Consider the following 15,566-nt stretch of genomic DNA (forward strand, 5'->3'; position numbering starts at 1 on the left):
TGCATGTACAAGAAACTTATTAAAACATAGGGTATTATTTTTTAATGTTTTGACAAGATTAGCCGAAAATAAGAATTAACTTGGGTATATCTTTCCTTAATAGTGACAGAGGATTATCTAAAAGTAAGTGTTAAATGATATCAAGGGAGTTAACTTATAATGTGATTGTGAAAGTGCCATTGAAACGGCGGCAAAGCTTAAAAGAAATGGTAATGCATTATTTTTCTGGTTATACTGTCATATCGGGGAGATGTCACTTGTTCTAATGCTAGAAAAACTTCTACGTTAAATGGCTCTAATGCCGTGTTTCAAGTTTGGCATTATGTTTGATAATGGTTGTTTATTTACGACATTTTATTCATGCGTTGAAACAACAACGACACTGTTCGAACTCATTATGTTTTCTAGCGTCTTTAGTAAAAATATCCGAAAATGCTGCGGAAATGTTGCCTTCTGAATACAGTGAATTATTTCACTGACATATCCATATTGAGATTTATATGCAGATGAATTGACTATACATTAATTTTGCTGCGGTGGTAAACGAGGTCGAATTAAAATTTTCAAAGCGACGATTGTGTTGCATTGCCTGGCTCAACAAGTCAAACGACCTTCTGCTATTTATCGGCCATAGGCCGGCAGTAGGCACCTTCGGCCCGATATGATTTTGAAGTCACTACAGTTCAGTCATGCGTCCTTATATTTACTTTTCTTGGAGTAGTGCTAGAGTTCTGCCACCCTGCACCTCAGCTCAGGCACTTACAGTGTGTCTATTGTGAAGTGCAGACCTCCACAATGATCCTCGAGGCCTCGAAGATCAGTGCCCCATGCCAATCTGGACTATGTATTGGCCAAATCTAGCTGTGACACCATTAACGTAGTGCCTATCTTCAGTGTAACCTACCTCCAGTTGGACAGTTTCACTGAAAATAACAGTTCGTTTTTGGCATGCACCTAATCCCTAAGTCATCCAAGGTGTAAATTGACCAAAGCCTGCATCAGTAAGCCATCTTTTAATAGTAATCAAGCACTTTAGAATCGAACAAATCAAACCAACATCTGCCAGGTTTTGAATTCAAACTTACTCCAAGTCCCGGCAAGGTACATGCTACTGTTTGAAAGAAATCCAGTGTATATAGTACCCTTATTTTTGAAGGTAAAAAGTGTTGTTGGTGCTGGTACTTGATGGAAGGTTGAATTTAGAACATTGCAGACTTTGGATTCAAACTTTATAAAGCTTGATTGGTAGTAAAATATGGTTCACTGATGTCAGCTTTGACATATCTACGCTTTGAATACTTTAGGTATGGATGGGAGGAAATGGTTGGAGCTGCCTTATAATTTGATCACCTTCTTGAGACACATAATTTGGGCTAAAATTGAGAAATTGTGGAGCTATATGTATTGTTAGGCTAGAATTGCAACTTTATAACAAGAATATTGATTGAGTATGACATACACTGTAATATATAATCAGAATAAACATACATGCATATCTAAAATTACTGACTCTTTTTAATTTGATCAGATGTTACGAAACCTCATACGTGAATTCACTGGTGGGTACCTCCATACCTGATGCCCTTGTTGTCATTGTAAATGACCTTTTTTCTTTGGCAATAAAAAAGTTGGTTCTTCAGTTTTTTGAACACAATGTCTCCAGAACTGCACTAATATATCTAGGTAGACACCCTGCATGTATTTACAGCTCATTTTCCTTCCACCGTATTCCTGGATGCTGTTGTATAAGTGAAATATTCTTGAGTGTGGCATGAAACACCAAACAAATAAATTGATGAATTAGTACATACATGCATGTATTAACGAGTATTTACTTGTGTTGATAAGCTGCAGAGCTGTTTCAGTTAGTGCAGCTTCATATTATACATGTATTTTATATGCTGCTGTGCTTTAAGATATACATGTACTTACAACTAAGAGGTACATGATGTAGATCATTGGCAAAAGTATTACATGTAAGTTACCATGTAAACATTGCGTTATAGTTACATGTAGCCTTAGGGGAAATAATGGGCTTATCTGGTACTAAACCGTTGTGTTGTATTTACTGTTACAGTAGAGGATAAAGCTGGAGGACAATGGCCGTGGATGAGACCTCAAACATATGTTCTTTTGACCTTTATTCTGATATTATCGAAGACAATTTTCAAGAGAGAGAATCTTCCTACACAGAGGTAAGTATGGTGTTTGTCTTACACTATAGCAAATGTATTCTGTACAGGAAAAAAAGGAACATGGGTTCTCTTTTTATCCTGACCCATGAAAAAGATGAGGATTGTAAAGAAATAACATTGAGAGGGAGAATGAAAAACAATCTCAATAAACAGTTTAGAGTAAGACTCTTTAATTGAGGATCTGATGGATTGTATCCTGCAAACATTTTTAATGATTAACGTATGAGATTTTATCGTCCTCTGTTTGAACTTGAACGTAAACCTATATGTATGTTATTCATGTACATGTTTTGCTTTTTTGACTTAACAGACATTTGCATGATGTAAAACATAAAAACTAACTTTCTCTGAATATGAATGTTCACAAGTCAGGAATGTTGTTGCCTGCAAACAGTTACCCTTTAAAGGGTTCTTTTCCCCACCACCATGTTCTGGTGACAATTCATGTATAAGTGAAATGACATTTTGCAAGAGATGATTGATATAAATTCAGATTTGGTATGTTATCTGGCTAATTGGGTACCTGCACAAATGGCAATTAATGTAATCATCATTGTGTAAGTGTATTATTTGTAGGTGCAGTGTAAAGTGTCACTTACATAAATAATTACTGTACTGATTATATTAGATATCTTAGTTTCATTTGGAGTGCTGATAATATGTCTCTTCTAACATTAATCACTCATATCTTTTTCAGCTTGAAGAAAAATTCAAGGGAATCCAGGAAGAAGTTTGTGTCCTAAGACAGCAGCTTGAAGAAGCAACAAGAAAAGTTAACTTATTCCAAGAAGAAAACATTATATTGAAGAAAAACATATCATCTCTTCTGAAGACAGCTAAATGTGAAATCCAACGCAAGAGTGGCGAGATCAAACGACTGCGATCCTGGTAAGCAAAGTTTCCAACATTTCAGTATGATGATTTAGTTGTCACACCTCACAATACTTTTGGCATTTAAATTGAATAGTGCAGCACTATAATGTCAGTGTCTTCGCAATATATGATGAGAGCTTAACTAGAATTACCTAAGGGGCCTCTGTGGCTGAGTGACAAGTGTGCTAGTGCAGCACACTGACCAAGGAACCTCTCACCAATGCGATTGCTGTGAGTTCAAGTTCATCTCATGCTCGCTTTCGCTCTGGTTGTGCAAAGGTGTGTTGGCTACCTGAGGATTTTTGTTTCCTCCGGGATCTACCCCGTTTTCTTTTACCGTAGTGCAGGCTGTCATCGTATACGTGAAATATTCTCGAGTACAGCATAAAGCACCAATCAGATAAATAAATAAATAGAACTTGCACAATGGTTTAATTAACAGTTGGAGTGGAAGGTGTTGGTTTTAGCAAGTATAATGCAATCTTCAGTAAATATGGCGGGTAAGACTGTATAATTCAGTTTGGCATTCTGCATAAAATATTTGTACTAATTTCAGCAGAGTTATTTCAAACAGGGGGGGCCTCTTTGGCTAAGGTGGTAAGCAGGCCAGCACGGGTCGGCACAATAACCCAGGAGCCTCTCATCAATGCGGTTGCTGTGAGTTCAACTCAAGCTCACGCTGGCTTCCTCTCAGGCCGTATGTTGGAAGACCTGCCACTTTTCCTCCCACCATAATTTTGGTGATTTGCCACCGGTTTCCTCCCACCAGAATGCCAGCTGCCGTAACATAAGTGAAATTTTCTTGAGTAGAGCGTAAAACACTGATCAAATAAATAAAGAAATCAAACATTTTAGACTTTTCATGTAGGTATAAACCATTGTAGTTGTACATATCCTTAAAGACCTGCTGGTCATTTACTTAGATAATCAGCATCCATTTGAACCATTCTGTACCAGATATATTTTACTATTATTTCTTACTAACTTAATGAATTATGATTATTTCTTCTGTACGATTTCTTCTCGTACATAGTTTTGTACCTGAATATGCCAATGTCATTTGAGTGCCGATCTGCACAGAGTATTTTATAGAAGGGAGTCTTTCCTCACTGTTTTTTTCCTTTTTTCTCAGCGTTGAGAACAGATGGCGGCGTGAGCAACGTAATTATCTTCACCGGAGAAGCTATCATGATCTCTCAAACTCACTAAATGAAGATGCATGTGACAGTGTCACAGACGGAGTACCAAGCTCTGAGAATATTGGCTTTTCAAAATACAGCTATGGGAAGAAAAGCTCTGATCACTTAAATTCAACCAATCATAAAACAACTGTTGAGCATAGAGAAAGTCCAAAGAAAGGTTTCAGCACTACAGGAAGAGGTGACAAAAGTGAAAGGAATCCAGATCAACAGAAATCTATATGTCCACCCAAAGGTGGGAAAAACATGGTAATTCAGAAAAAGACATATAACAAGTCTGATCAGAGGAACTTTGAAATTGACAGCAAACGTAAGTCTGTAGAGAAAAATCATTCAGGGTGTAAACATCGACGCAGTGACAGATCAATTGATGTAAGTGGAGGTAGGCTTGACGGAAGGCGAGTGAAAAACCGAATGAGGAGTTCTGAAAATAAGGACAAATCCGACAGAAAAAGAGAATCTTCTAAGGGTAGAATTCCAGACAAGGAAAATGTTTCTTCTCAGGCAAGCTCACATAATTCAGGCTCAAGGAAAAGGCGACATCAGTCAGATTCTTCTTCATCTTCTAAGAGGACAAAAACTATAAAATCCCCCCAGAGACCACCCGAAGGTAAAACTTCTTCTGTGAGGAAGTATTTACAGGCGTCTCCTGTTTTACCTACAGCATCAGAGCCATCTGTTGATGTATGTAGACAAAAGACAGCATCAGCAATAGAGGCAGAGGACACAAAAACCAACGGTAAAGATTCTAGGACTGTCACAGAGGTTGAGGGGAAAAACAATGACCGAACGAGGCCTGGTTCATTGGAGTTCATTATCACAAATGCAGATTCAAAAACAGCTGACAAAGTTGAACTAGCTAAAAAGGTTCTGCCAGAATCCACAGTTTCTGTAAATGCATCAGTTGTGACCGTATACACAAACAATGAGGTAACACAGAGAGATGATAGAACCTTGATAGGTAAGAATAGTAGAAACCATGACACATACAAATCTAAAGCTTCTGTTAGTGACCATTATCCGGGAGACAAACTTGAAACAGCAGCTTCTGGTAGCTTAACTGATAAGACGTGTGAGTTTCAAGAGTTTGGTACTCCAAGAGTCATAGGTGACAAAGAAATTGAATGTCAACCATTTGTGAGTTGTTTGGGGGATAAAGTGGAAACCAGTAATCCGTTTCATATTAACTCGGATTTAAAAACCCATATTGAAGCTAGTGTTTTGGAAAGTAACAAGTCCCCTTTGAAGGCAGATTCTGCCACTGCCACAAAAGCTGAAGCGAAAAGCAGTTTGAAGATAAGCCTTTCATCTGGCAGCAATGCCTCTGTTTCATCCAGTTTATGTGGAGGAGATACTCTCAGGACACTTACCAATCAAACTGCTAGCAACTGCTCAGTTTTGTCTGCTAATGCTACAAGCTGCTCATCGTCAGAGGTTTCGCTTGAAAGCTGTCAAAGAACAACGGCCAGACGAGATTCTGTTTGCACGGTGACGTCCACAACACTGTGGGAGAGTAATAATGGTGTTACAACCTGGGTCCAAGGTGTTGAGTATGTTAATGGTGTGAAGAAGTATCGCCTAAGAATTTTAAAGCCTGGTGAAACGTTTGTTTCCTCCAGTGCTGAAAGCCTGCAATCCTCCGACACTACCTCTCCCAGTAAAGGATGTGCAAGCGAACTTACTAAGGACGACTTCAAGTCTGCGATTTTGTCAGGAAGTAATGAGCTTATGGATGAAGGATCTTTGACGGAAATTCGCCAATGCTCAGCATTAAAGGAACAGATTGACGATTGTCCTGCAGCAATTTCACCCTTTAGAACTCCTGCTGATACACCATCACTTGACAAACTTCCAAACGCTGATCAGGTTCCCTCAACTGATTCCTCTCCTGTTGGTAAATCTGTTGGATCCCCAAAAGAATCGAGTCTTTCTGTGAAGATCTCATGTATGACAATGTCACAGTGTGCTGTTGATAGTGAATGCACTGTTATCAAGAGTAAACATGATGAAAGTAGCCCAAAGTCTCCATGTTTCATCAACACATCAAAAACAGTTGGCGAGGAACAAAAAAACGAGGCAGGATCTGCGAGGCGTTCTTCTACGGTCGGAAGGGATTCAAAGAAACCTGACTGCCATCAGTCACCGCCATCCAGTCCTAAGAAACAAAAGTTGACTAACTCTAAAAGGTTAAGTTCACAAGGTCGAGGGGATAGGAAGATCAGGTCAAGACAAAGCTCCACCGTTGAGAACACATCATCAGAGAGAAAGGACTGTCGTGTGGCGGACCAACCACACATGGGGCTGAACGAGACGAGCGAAAGTCTCATGAGTATACCAGAGGACGTATATGTGTTCATAGGCGAGGAAAATGACTCTCTTGAAACAAATGGTTCACCAGGAAAAAGTGAATGCATCAGCGATGGACGAGCTGATATGTGCGGAAAGAGAGAGGCTGGCAAGGTGTCGACATCAATACCTTTGGCAGGCACTGAAGAGGGAGGCGAATCCCTGTCAGACAAAGAACAAAGATTTTCCTCTACCAGCTTTTCACATACTGTGGAGAAAATAGAATCACTAAATGGCTCTGTGGTAGGAAATGCTAAATGTTCACCATTTCTTTCAAAGAACGATGTTGGACATTCAGATCTAGGTGATTTAAAGGGCAACGAAGATTATTTGAGTGAAGAATCAGAAATTGAGGACGGTGAGCTCACGAGTGATTCAGATTACCTCATTCAACAATCTCCTCAGATAGCAGCACAGAAGTCACCAACTTTGCGTTCATCAAGTGACCAACCTATTGTTGATCTCCGACAAAAGCTTCTTGCGGGAAAAAGAGTAGATGCGAAGCCTTCTCGCGAGAGTTCTTGTCGTGTTTCTTCTGTTGGTCACTTCCAATCAGTACGTGAAAGACAACGGTCGTCTGAATGTCGCCATGAGCGGAGCAAGAGTCCCTCAATACACCGGATCAAATGTCAGTCTGCTAAACAACCACCAAGGCACGGCCACCAAGATCTTCATAATCAATCATCATCAAACCGTCACCGCGACTGGGAAGAGCACGTGACGTCACCAGATGGCAACAGACACCGTGGGAGAATCAGAAATGGCCCCGCTCGACTCAGTTTTACTGAAAGTCGTCATCGTTCAAGTTCACCAAAACCAAGCTCAGTTAAGGATCGTGATTACCAATCAGGCTGCAGTTCAAATCGGTCCTCACGTAGGGTCAGCGAGGACAGGGATAGGTCTTGTTGCCAGACAAGAAGCAGAAGTAATTCATCCAGTCGTTCAACTCAAAGCCATCGCAGCGACTTGTCTGCAACCGAAACTTGCCACTGTTGCACAAGGCACCAAGAAAGGACTAGAAGTCCCCAGCATTGCGAAAGAAGATGTACACGTCACGGTGGGGAGAGGTATGTAAGCAGAAGCCCATCTCCCAGACGAACCCATCGCTATCGCAAAGATGACATGGGACATCGCCTCTCACCTCACAGACGCTATTCTTCACGGCCTCGCCACGATCATATGGACAATCCCACACATAGATCTTCAGCACGAAGACCAACCAGTCCACCTCATACTGTTCATTCTTCGGGACGGTCAAAGGTATCGCCTTACCACACACGTGGCAAAGACAGTGAAAAAGTAACATCTCACAGAACAACAGGGGAGAGGGACAAAACATCACGTAACTGCTCAGGATCTGAAAGATATCCTACGCGAGGTGCGGCAGAAGATAAGGAAAGACGGCGCCCGCCTGTTGAGTCTAGGGAACGCGATCGAAATGCGCGTGTTAAATTCGATAGCCTCCGGAGTGACAAAACACTAAAGTAGATATGTAAAATTGACCACATATAACCAATGGCAGGACTCAAATAGGATATGGTTGACCGTTGTTATTGTTTTTAGTGTATCTTATTTATGCCTAAACCCTGATTTAATTGGAGCTCAGGCCATATATTCCTCTGATGTGTTTTATCTAATTTACCTAAATGTACACATGTAAGGGTTTTCCGAAAATGCTTTAAAGTCTTTGTGACTATAATCCCTTTCACAATTCATCAAGATTCATTTGAGCTTAAAGCCTTGTAAGTGTTATAATTTTAGTAGTTCACGTAATCAACCATATATTTTACATGTACTAAATCCAATGGGCATTTTTATATACTTGCGAATTAGCAAACAGAAACGTAACATACTTTCCCATTTAATTTATATTGCAGACAATACTTTCCTCAGAATGGTGATTCGGGAATTCCTTGACTGAATATTCTGTGGTAATGCACCAGTGAATTGTGTGAAATGTGTAAAATTAAAACAAATTTATGAACAAATGTGTATGTAGTTCAATATGAGTGTTTCATAATGATCAAAACCTGCTCCACAAGCATTTGTATGTGCAAAGTTGACTAATTAATATGGCTGCGGGTGTCTGCATCATATGTTACCATGGCAACACGCTGTTGGTTACTTCAGTATAGCCACTAAAATAGAGTGTTCGAATCTGTAGAGATCTCATCACTGGCATGCAGGCTGGAAATGCTTGGAATTTTCACAGGTATACCACTAATTGATCATGTGGGGATGTTTTTGAAGCATTTTGAAGTTCAATGACAATCGGTTAAATATTTTTTAATGTAATTAGGCCTAAGACTTTTCCACGTACATTATAATTTTTCAACTGCCAGTACAACCATTATTTTGAAACATTCTGCGATAACTATGAGATGTATGGAAACAGCACAGTTTTAGGAAGCTTGCATCTGAGATGGCATAAAAATGATCATTTTAGCGTCATTTTATAATAATTGTAGGCATGAACTCCACTGAAAGTGATCTTGAGTGATTTCAGATTTACACTATTCAGATTTTCGTGCAAGTCTTCTTAAAACACTGTACCTTTTTCCATTAAACTTTGCAAACATCTTGCCTATCCTCTAAACTTGTGAAAGCTTAAGTCTTTACATATAATTATCCTGTTGTGGTACTTAGTGTGTATATATAATGCTGAACTAGAGCAATACTATTTAAATAATGTTTGAAGAAAAGACATTCAACTCCAGTTGAAACTTCAGAATTTCGCCTTTGATCGAACTTTAGGATTGCTAAAAACTAATTGTATGCCGGGTTTTGAAGTTACCTAAATTCGAAAACCATGGAGTTTTGGAAAAACTATGATCCTGTTGCACTTTCGTACATATTACTGTCAATTTAGTCATACAGAAATAAATCCATGTGTATATTCCATTTTGGGCCGGAGGTGACCGATCTAGGTGGTTAGCCGCAAGCGCGGTCCAGTGACCCATGAGCATCTCAGCATTGCGGTCACTGTTCGTCCAGCTCATTATGGCTTCCTCTCTGGTCGTTCGTGGGAAGGTCGTTCAGCAACCTATGGGCAGATCCCGGTTTCCTCCCACCACATTTCTGGTCGCTGCCGTGTAAGCCGAATATTCTTCAGTACGGCGTAAAACACCAATATATAAATAAATATATTTCGCTCGGATTGCTTAATTTGTACTAGCCCGGGACCTCGGTCAAAGGGTGACTTATAAATAAATAAACATATTCCATGTAATCCAAACATGACAACAATAAAATATCAATCTTGGCATTTTTAAAATTTGAAAGGTCTTTAGGCAGACTTGCGAATTATTTACACTGGTGATTGGTCTGGGTGAAAAACAATTTAATCCATCCCTTTCCCAACACCCAACCCGGAACGACGTAAAAGTCACAAACCACTTAATACATAATAATCAGTGTTGTTTAACGCACCACAATGTGGTAATGTTGTTTGTAACGCAATTTTACTGAAGTATGTAAAGTTTTGTGCGTTTTAAATTTTGATGTACTGATTTGGGACATATTTGCATGCGCTTATCTTGGATGAGTTGTGTCCCCTTGTGTCAGATTTGACCGGTAGTTGTCAATATTTCACCACGTGGAGTGACAAAAACGAAGTTATCCGAAATAACATGCCAACTACTCTAGAAACCTGCCATTCGAACAATACGAAAATGGCAAATAAGGTGAAAAACGAGAAGAAAGACAAGAAAAAGGTAGGTTTGTTCATGTTTCGTAAACGGTAGGGTGTCAGTGGCCTGAGAGGCTGTTGTTGTTGTTGGTATGAGTTAAATGGCATATGTGTCTATGCTACATGATGTACATTAAGCGGTACATGAAGTATAGCTACCAGACCAGCCCCGAGAGACTTCAACTCCTTTTGTTATATTGGCCTAGCGTTGTTGGAATCTCGACGCTAACAGTATTAATTTCGTACTCAAGGAAGGTCCAGGCAGATTCTATACGTTATCGGACAAGTCTAGTGCAAATAAAAGACACCAACCTCAAGACCTGCTTTTCGCACCCACCTCACCACCACCGCCACCGCGACTGCCACCACCACCTCATGCCAACCACACCTACTCGCCGAAAAATAGATTTATTATCGCCATGAAGGCTTCCATGGCACACGCTTCTCGTTCGTGAAAGTGAAATGTTCAACATGGCACAGATAGACAGCCACCAAGCGAATTGCACATTAGTTCTTATGTACCTGTAGTCCAATCTGGTCTCTCAATACATACTATATGTCTGTCTTTTAACTGAATTTAATTCAACAATTTAAACGCATTCCATATTTATTGTCACTCCTGAAGTGTTGAAGTTTTCAGAAAGTACCAGTATGCTCATGCTATCTTTCACATTCCCTTTTAGCCAGGTCTTCAAGATGGACTTACTGTGCTATAGTAAATTCTGATTTTCATGCTAAAACTGCGTCCATCTCTGCATCTCAAAAAACATGAGCTCGGTGTAACTGGTTTCAGTGAGAACGGCCGTAGTAGCTGAATGGCGATGTTCCTTTTTTAATGTTTGTACTGGTGTATAGTCATGGCTTGCTCCCATTCATCCATAAAGTTTTGGAAAACGGTTGATTACCAACCTTCTGGGCCTGTCCAGTTAATCCTTTAAGATGCTTAGACTGTTAAAAATCCCAAGCTGTCTATCATCCCAAAGGTAAATAAATATCCATCAATATTTTATCAGGTTCGGCCTCTTGGCTGATATCGAATTATGAAATGGTCACCGTATTCTGTCTAATGGGATGCGGATGGATGGTTTACCTGGTTCCCAGGACTAGTAACCACAAATGATAGGAAGGTGGGGCCAGGAACCTGAATAGTATATGTGAACTGATATGTGGCCATTTTGTGATGCTCAAGTGAGCAGAGAAGTTGAACCTGAATACATATGGTTTGATATTTACCTTTGGGAAGATCACTTCCCAGGTATTCATTAATTGTAAAAAGCAGATTCTGTAATTAATTCATGTCTTTCTGCCGTTTAACAGCACCAACTGTTTTTACTGAAATTGGAGAAAAAAAGGAAAAGCATTATTCAGAAATTGTGGTTTATTCCAAGCTTTGGAACATTGTTTGAAGGACTGTGCTGTACTCAAAGAAATTGTTTTAATAATGTTGATCAGAAAAACAAGGTGAATGGAACATCTGAAGAAAACCTCACAAATGACAGAGGGGATGTAGCTGTTGCTAATGGTACCTTAGAGACTTCACCAAAGCCAGAAGATAAACCATCAAGGCCACCTGCTGAGGCAGAGGGAGATTTCAGCAATTTCAACATATCAGACAGCACTATTCAGCTGTTAAAAGGTAGATCAGACTATCATCTAACATTCCTGCTTTTGTGTAACCTTGCTCTAGCAGAAACAGTAGAGAATTTTTTTTTTTTTGTGACACCAGTTTTATTTATAGGTGTATGTTGTATTTTTTTTTTATTTACAGGTGACCTGACACAAAAATGGATTGAAAATAAAATTGTGAATCAAACTTTTTATTTTGTCAGATGTTTTCTTGTTAAAGGAAAAACATCTTGAGTTGGACCCTTTTAGGACGGTCAGTTTTGTTACACTAGCAGATTTTTAGTGTTGGCCGTACTAGTAGATGAGCAATTTTCATTAGGGTTGATTTGCATGTTCTGATTTGTTATGTACTTCTCGAAAGTCATTCATGTGGCAACAGTTTGCCAGTCCATTTGGAGAGTACATGTATTGGGAGCCACGTATTTATTAATGTTTTATGAAAAAAGAAAAACACACATTGAAAAAAATTTATTCCAAAATATTAGACATTATTTTTCATTAAAGATAATATTTCACATTTTTCAAGCATGTCTAGACTTCAATCTTGACAACATTTGTAACTAATGCTATTTTAATTTCCTTTGTAAAAATGTTGTATTTTTTCTCTTTCCACTTAGTGGAATATGCTAAAGTATCACAAGATATAAACTGTAAAATATCTGAACTTTTTTGTTTGGCAGAGAAGGGTGTCACATACTTGTTCCCGATTCAAGCAAAGACATTTGACTCTGTGTATGCTGGACATGATGTTATTGCACAAGCCAGTAAGTTACCTCCCACTAATATTCTATATCTTATCGCATGTACAGCTGAAATCTTTTCTTGAGAGAGGCAATTTTTCCTATTTATTTCAGCCACATAGCTGACATAAGGTTTTACAGAGAAAACCTTCCTTAGAAGTGTTTTTAAGATATAAGTACTTGGGTATTGTTAATTCATTTGTCTGAGCTCATCCCACTGCTATTCATAGCTTTGAGCATCCGGGCTACTGGCAAGGATTTATTTATTTGATTGGTGTTTCACCCCCTACTCCAGAATATTTCACTTATGCAACAGTGGCCAGCATTATGGTGGGAGGAATCCAGGCAAAGACCAGAGGTGATTAATAACATGGAACCCAATGGGCGCAGTGCATTTTTGCCAATTTCTGAGTTTAAGTACTACATAACAACGATACTCCAGTACTCTGGTCACATGACTTAAGAGTATGCTGATGATTGGCTCAGAACAACTATGACATCACTGCAAAACTATGAGTAAGTTGATTCCTCGACTTCTGTGAGCCTGAATTTAAGACAGGATGTTTATTAGTTTCCTGAGGAAGAAGGTGGATTTAATACTGTAATACTGTGTGTAGACTAGTTTCCGCCAGCCTTCACTGACCACTATCAGCAGTCATTGCAGTGAAATATTTTTTAACATAGCAGTAAAACAGAAAATGATAAAAATCTGTTTTCCTCAAACTTCTGTTTAGTTGTGCTTGAAGCTTGTTTTACACTTTTTCAGTGTTTTTATGCTGTAATGATTCTTAACATTTTTATCCTTTTAGGAACGGGAACTGGAAAAACGGTAAGTTATGGACTTCATAATTAACACTTTAAGATATAAGAAAATGCACAATCTTGGTTTAAAAATGCATCATGTGTTTTTTCAGATATGTATCCGTAGTTCAGAAAATTTCTGTCAGCACACAATTAAGTCCTCAGATTTTTTGGTTTTGTTTGGAATGAGTGAAATTTCACCAGTTACGTGACTTGTATAGCTGATAAGTTGTGGTTCTGTTAATCATAATTTCAGCTGTCATTTGCTCTTCCGTTGGTGGAAAAACTTCAGAAGAAAGAAGTTAAAGACAAACGAGGGAGACCACCTAAGGTATGTATCATTCTCACTGACTCTCATACTCAGACCTGCTCTAATTGTCTGTATTACTTTGATTTACTGTAATACTATAATATTTTCAAGGGAAAGACCATAAAATCCTACTTAAAATGCCAACACTTAAGTTCTTCTGATGAGAAATTAATCGGAAAAAAACTTTTAAGTGTCTCTATAAGTTGATTTAATCAACCAGAATAAAGCAAAATGTGTCAAGTGATAAAAGCTAACTGTCAGCCATCCATAAGGTATTGAATGTTATTAACTTCCAAAACCCCCTATCGTTTCTGTATCAGGTCTTAGTGATGGCACCAACCAGGGAGCTGGCTCGTCAGGTTAGCAGTGATTTCCAATCTATCAGTCGCTCACTTAGTATTGCCTGTTTCTACGGAGGAACACCCTACCACCCTCAAGGTAAGTTATGTGCAACAGATAGCAGGTATTAAAAGTCTAAAGTTATAATTTTTATATGTATTCAAAGGGTGGAGTTGTAATTTTTGTATGTGTTCAAAGTGTGAAGTTATAATTTTTATTATGTATTCAAAGTGTGAAGTTATAATAATTATATGTTTTCATGTCTGTTGGATGTAAATTAAACTTTGTCTAATATAATGTTAGACATACTGAGATTTCATTTTTAGTTTTTAAGCAAATCTTCTAATGCTTTAAGATGCCCCACCATTTTTGAAATAGTGATAATTTGCATGCAAAAAAGTAGCTAAAACAGTTGAAATATCACAGGGTAAATGCGTGTGACTAGTGTGAGGAAGATCCAGTCGTCTTATGAGCAGTAATCCTGATAGTGATTCGTCGGATGCGTTGGCTTGAAGGTAGTTTTGAAATGTCTTTAATGTTGTGATATAACGAGTAGTACATTTTTTTTACTTGCATTATAGAAATGTGTTTTCACACTTTTTGCCAACAAATGTGCCAGTGGTTAAGAAATGAACTATATAATGAACTACATGCCTCTCACCACCTGTGACCAATTTATATGCTGTTTCTTTTTCAGAGAAAGCCATAGCAGATGGGTTAGATGTTCTGGTGGGCACACCTGGTAGACTACTGGACCATTTTGAGAAGGGAAACATAGACTTGAGCAAACTCAAACACATTGTGCTGGATGAAGTTGATCAGATGTTGGACATGGGCTTTGCAGATACTGTAGAATCTATTATAAAATCTGCATATGAGAGAGGTGAGTTTACCAAATTTTTTACAAATTATTAATTACAGGTGTTTCATTATGAGGATTATGATTAGTTCCATTGAAATGTCCATAAATTAACTACCGTAGTGAATGAAAAAATGCGTTTTAAAAAGCACATGAAGGCCTTACAATGTCACTTTTGTTCCTGATAAGAAATTAATCAAACCTGGTAGAGAAAAACTCATGTGGCACTCTGACGAGTCTTGTAGAATCAAGTAAAGTGTGTCACTTAACGCTTAAGTTTAGGTCAAATACAACATGTGGCCATCTTTGCTTTATTGTGTTGAGCAGAAGATGGCAAGAAACCTCAGACGCTGTTGTATTCAGCCACACTACCCCCGTGGGTGTACCAGACCAGCAAGAAGTACCTGGGGGAAGACGTGAAGACTGTGGATCTGATCGGGGAACAATCTATAAAGACAGCCACTACTGTACAGGTAGGCTGTAGTCAATAATGAAAAACAGCCACGTTGTCCATGCCTAGTACACTTTTCTTAGGGGATGTAGCTAAACAGATGTCTGAGTGCACTTCAGATGTCAGCGTGGAGTGGGTT

The 15,566-nt window shown here is 38.8% G+C and overlaps 2 protein-coding genes across 3 annotated transcripts in view; both read left to right on the forward strand.

The window, feature by feature from the left end:
- The first annotated feature begins 179 nt into the window (after positions 1–179).
- Positions 180–8,539, forward strand: LOC135480218 (uncharacterized). The gene is made up of 4 exons (XM_064759996.1): positions 180–209; positions 2,078–2,195; positions 2,893–3,083; positions 4,201–8,539. The coding sequence occupies exons 2-4, from the start codon at positions 2,100–2,102 to the stop codon at positions 8,099–8,101; spliced, it is 4,188 nt and encodes a 1,395-aa protein (XP_064616066.1). The 5' UTR covers positions 180–209; positions 2,078–2,099; the 3' UTR covers positions 8,102–8,539.
- Positions 8,540–10,191: 1,652 nt separating this feature from the next.
- Positions 10,192–15,566, forward strand: part of LOC135481737 (nucleolar RNA helicase 2-like) — a 29,122-nt gene continuing 23,747 nt past the window's right edge. The window contains exons 1-8 of one of the 2 annotated variants that reach the window (XM_064761407.1): positions 10,192–10,326; positions 11,754–11,937; positions 12,608–12,691; positions 13,477–13,496; positions 13,725–13,799; positions 14,099–14,216; positions 14,815–15,000; positions 15,304–15,449. In XM_064761407.1, coding sequence (XP_064617477.1) covers positions 10,243–10,326; positions 11,754–11,937; positions 12,608–12,691; positions 13,477–13,496; positions 13,725–13,799; positions 14,099–14,216; positions 14,815–15,000; positions 15,304–15,449 — 897 coding nt within the window. In that variant the 5' untranslated portion in view covers positions 10,192–10,242. The remainder of the gene's footprint in view (positions 10,327–11,753; positions 11,938–12,607; positions 12,692–13,476; positions 13,497–13,724; positions 13,800–14,098; positions 14,217–14,814; positions 15,001–15,303; positions 15,450–15,566) is intronic. The other variant, XM_064761406.1, reaches the window with a different exon arrangement.

Source organism: Liolophura sinensis, chromosome 1 (assembly GCF_032854445.1).
Source record: "Liolophura sinensis isolate JHLJ2023 chromosome 1, CUHK_Ljap_v2, whole genome shotgun sequence".
NCBI classification, from domain to species: domain Eukaryota; kingdom Metazoa; phylum Mollusca; class Polyplacophora; order Chitonida; family Chitonidae; genus Liolophura; species Liolophura sinensis.

Coding starts and splice junctions, on each gene's coding strand:
- LOC135480218 (XM_064759996.1), top strand. CDS start 2,100: ATGGCCGTGGATGAGACCTCAAACATATGTTCTTTTGACCTTTATTCT. Junction 2,196..2,892: donor GAGAATCTTCCTACACAGAG/GTAAGTATGGTG, acceptor TATCTTTTTCAG/CTTGAAGAAAAATTCAAGGG. Junction 3,084..4,200: donor ATCAAACGACTGCGATCCTG/GTAAGCAAAGTT, acceptor CTTTTTTCTCAG/CGTTGAGAACAGATGGCGGC.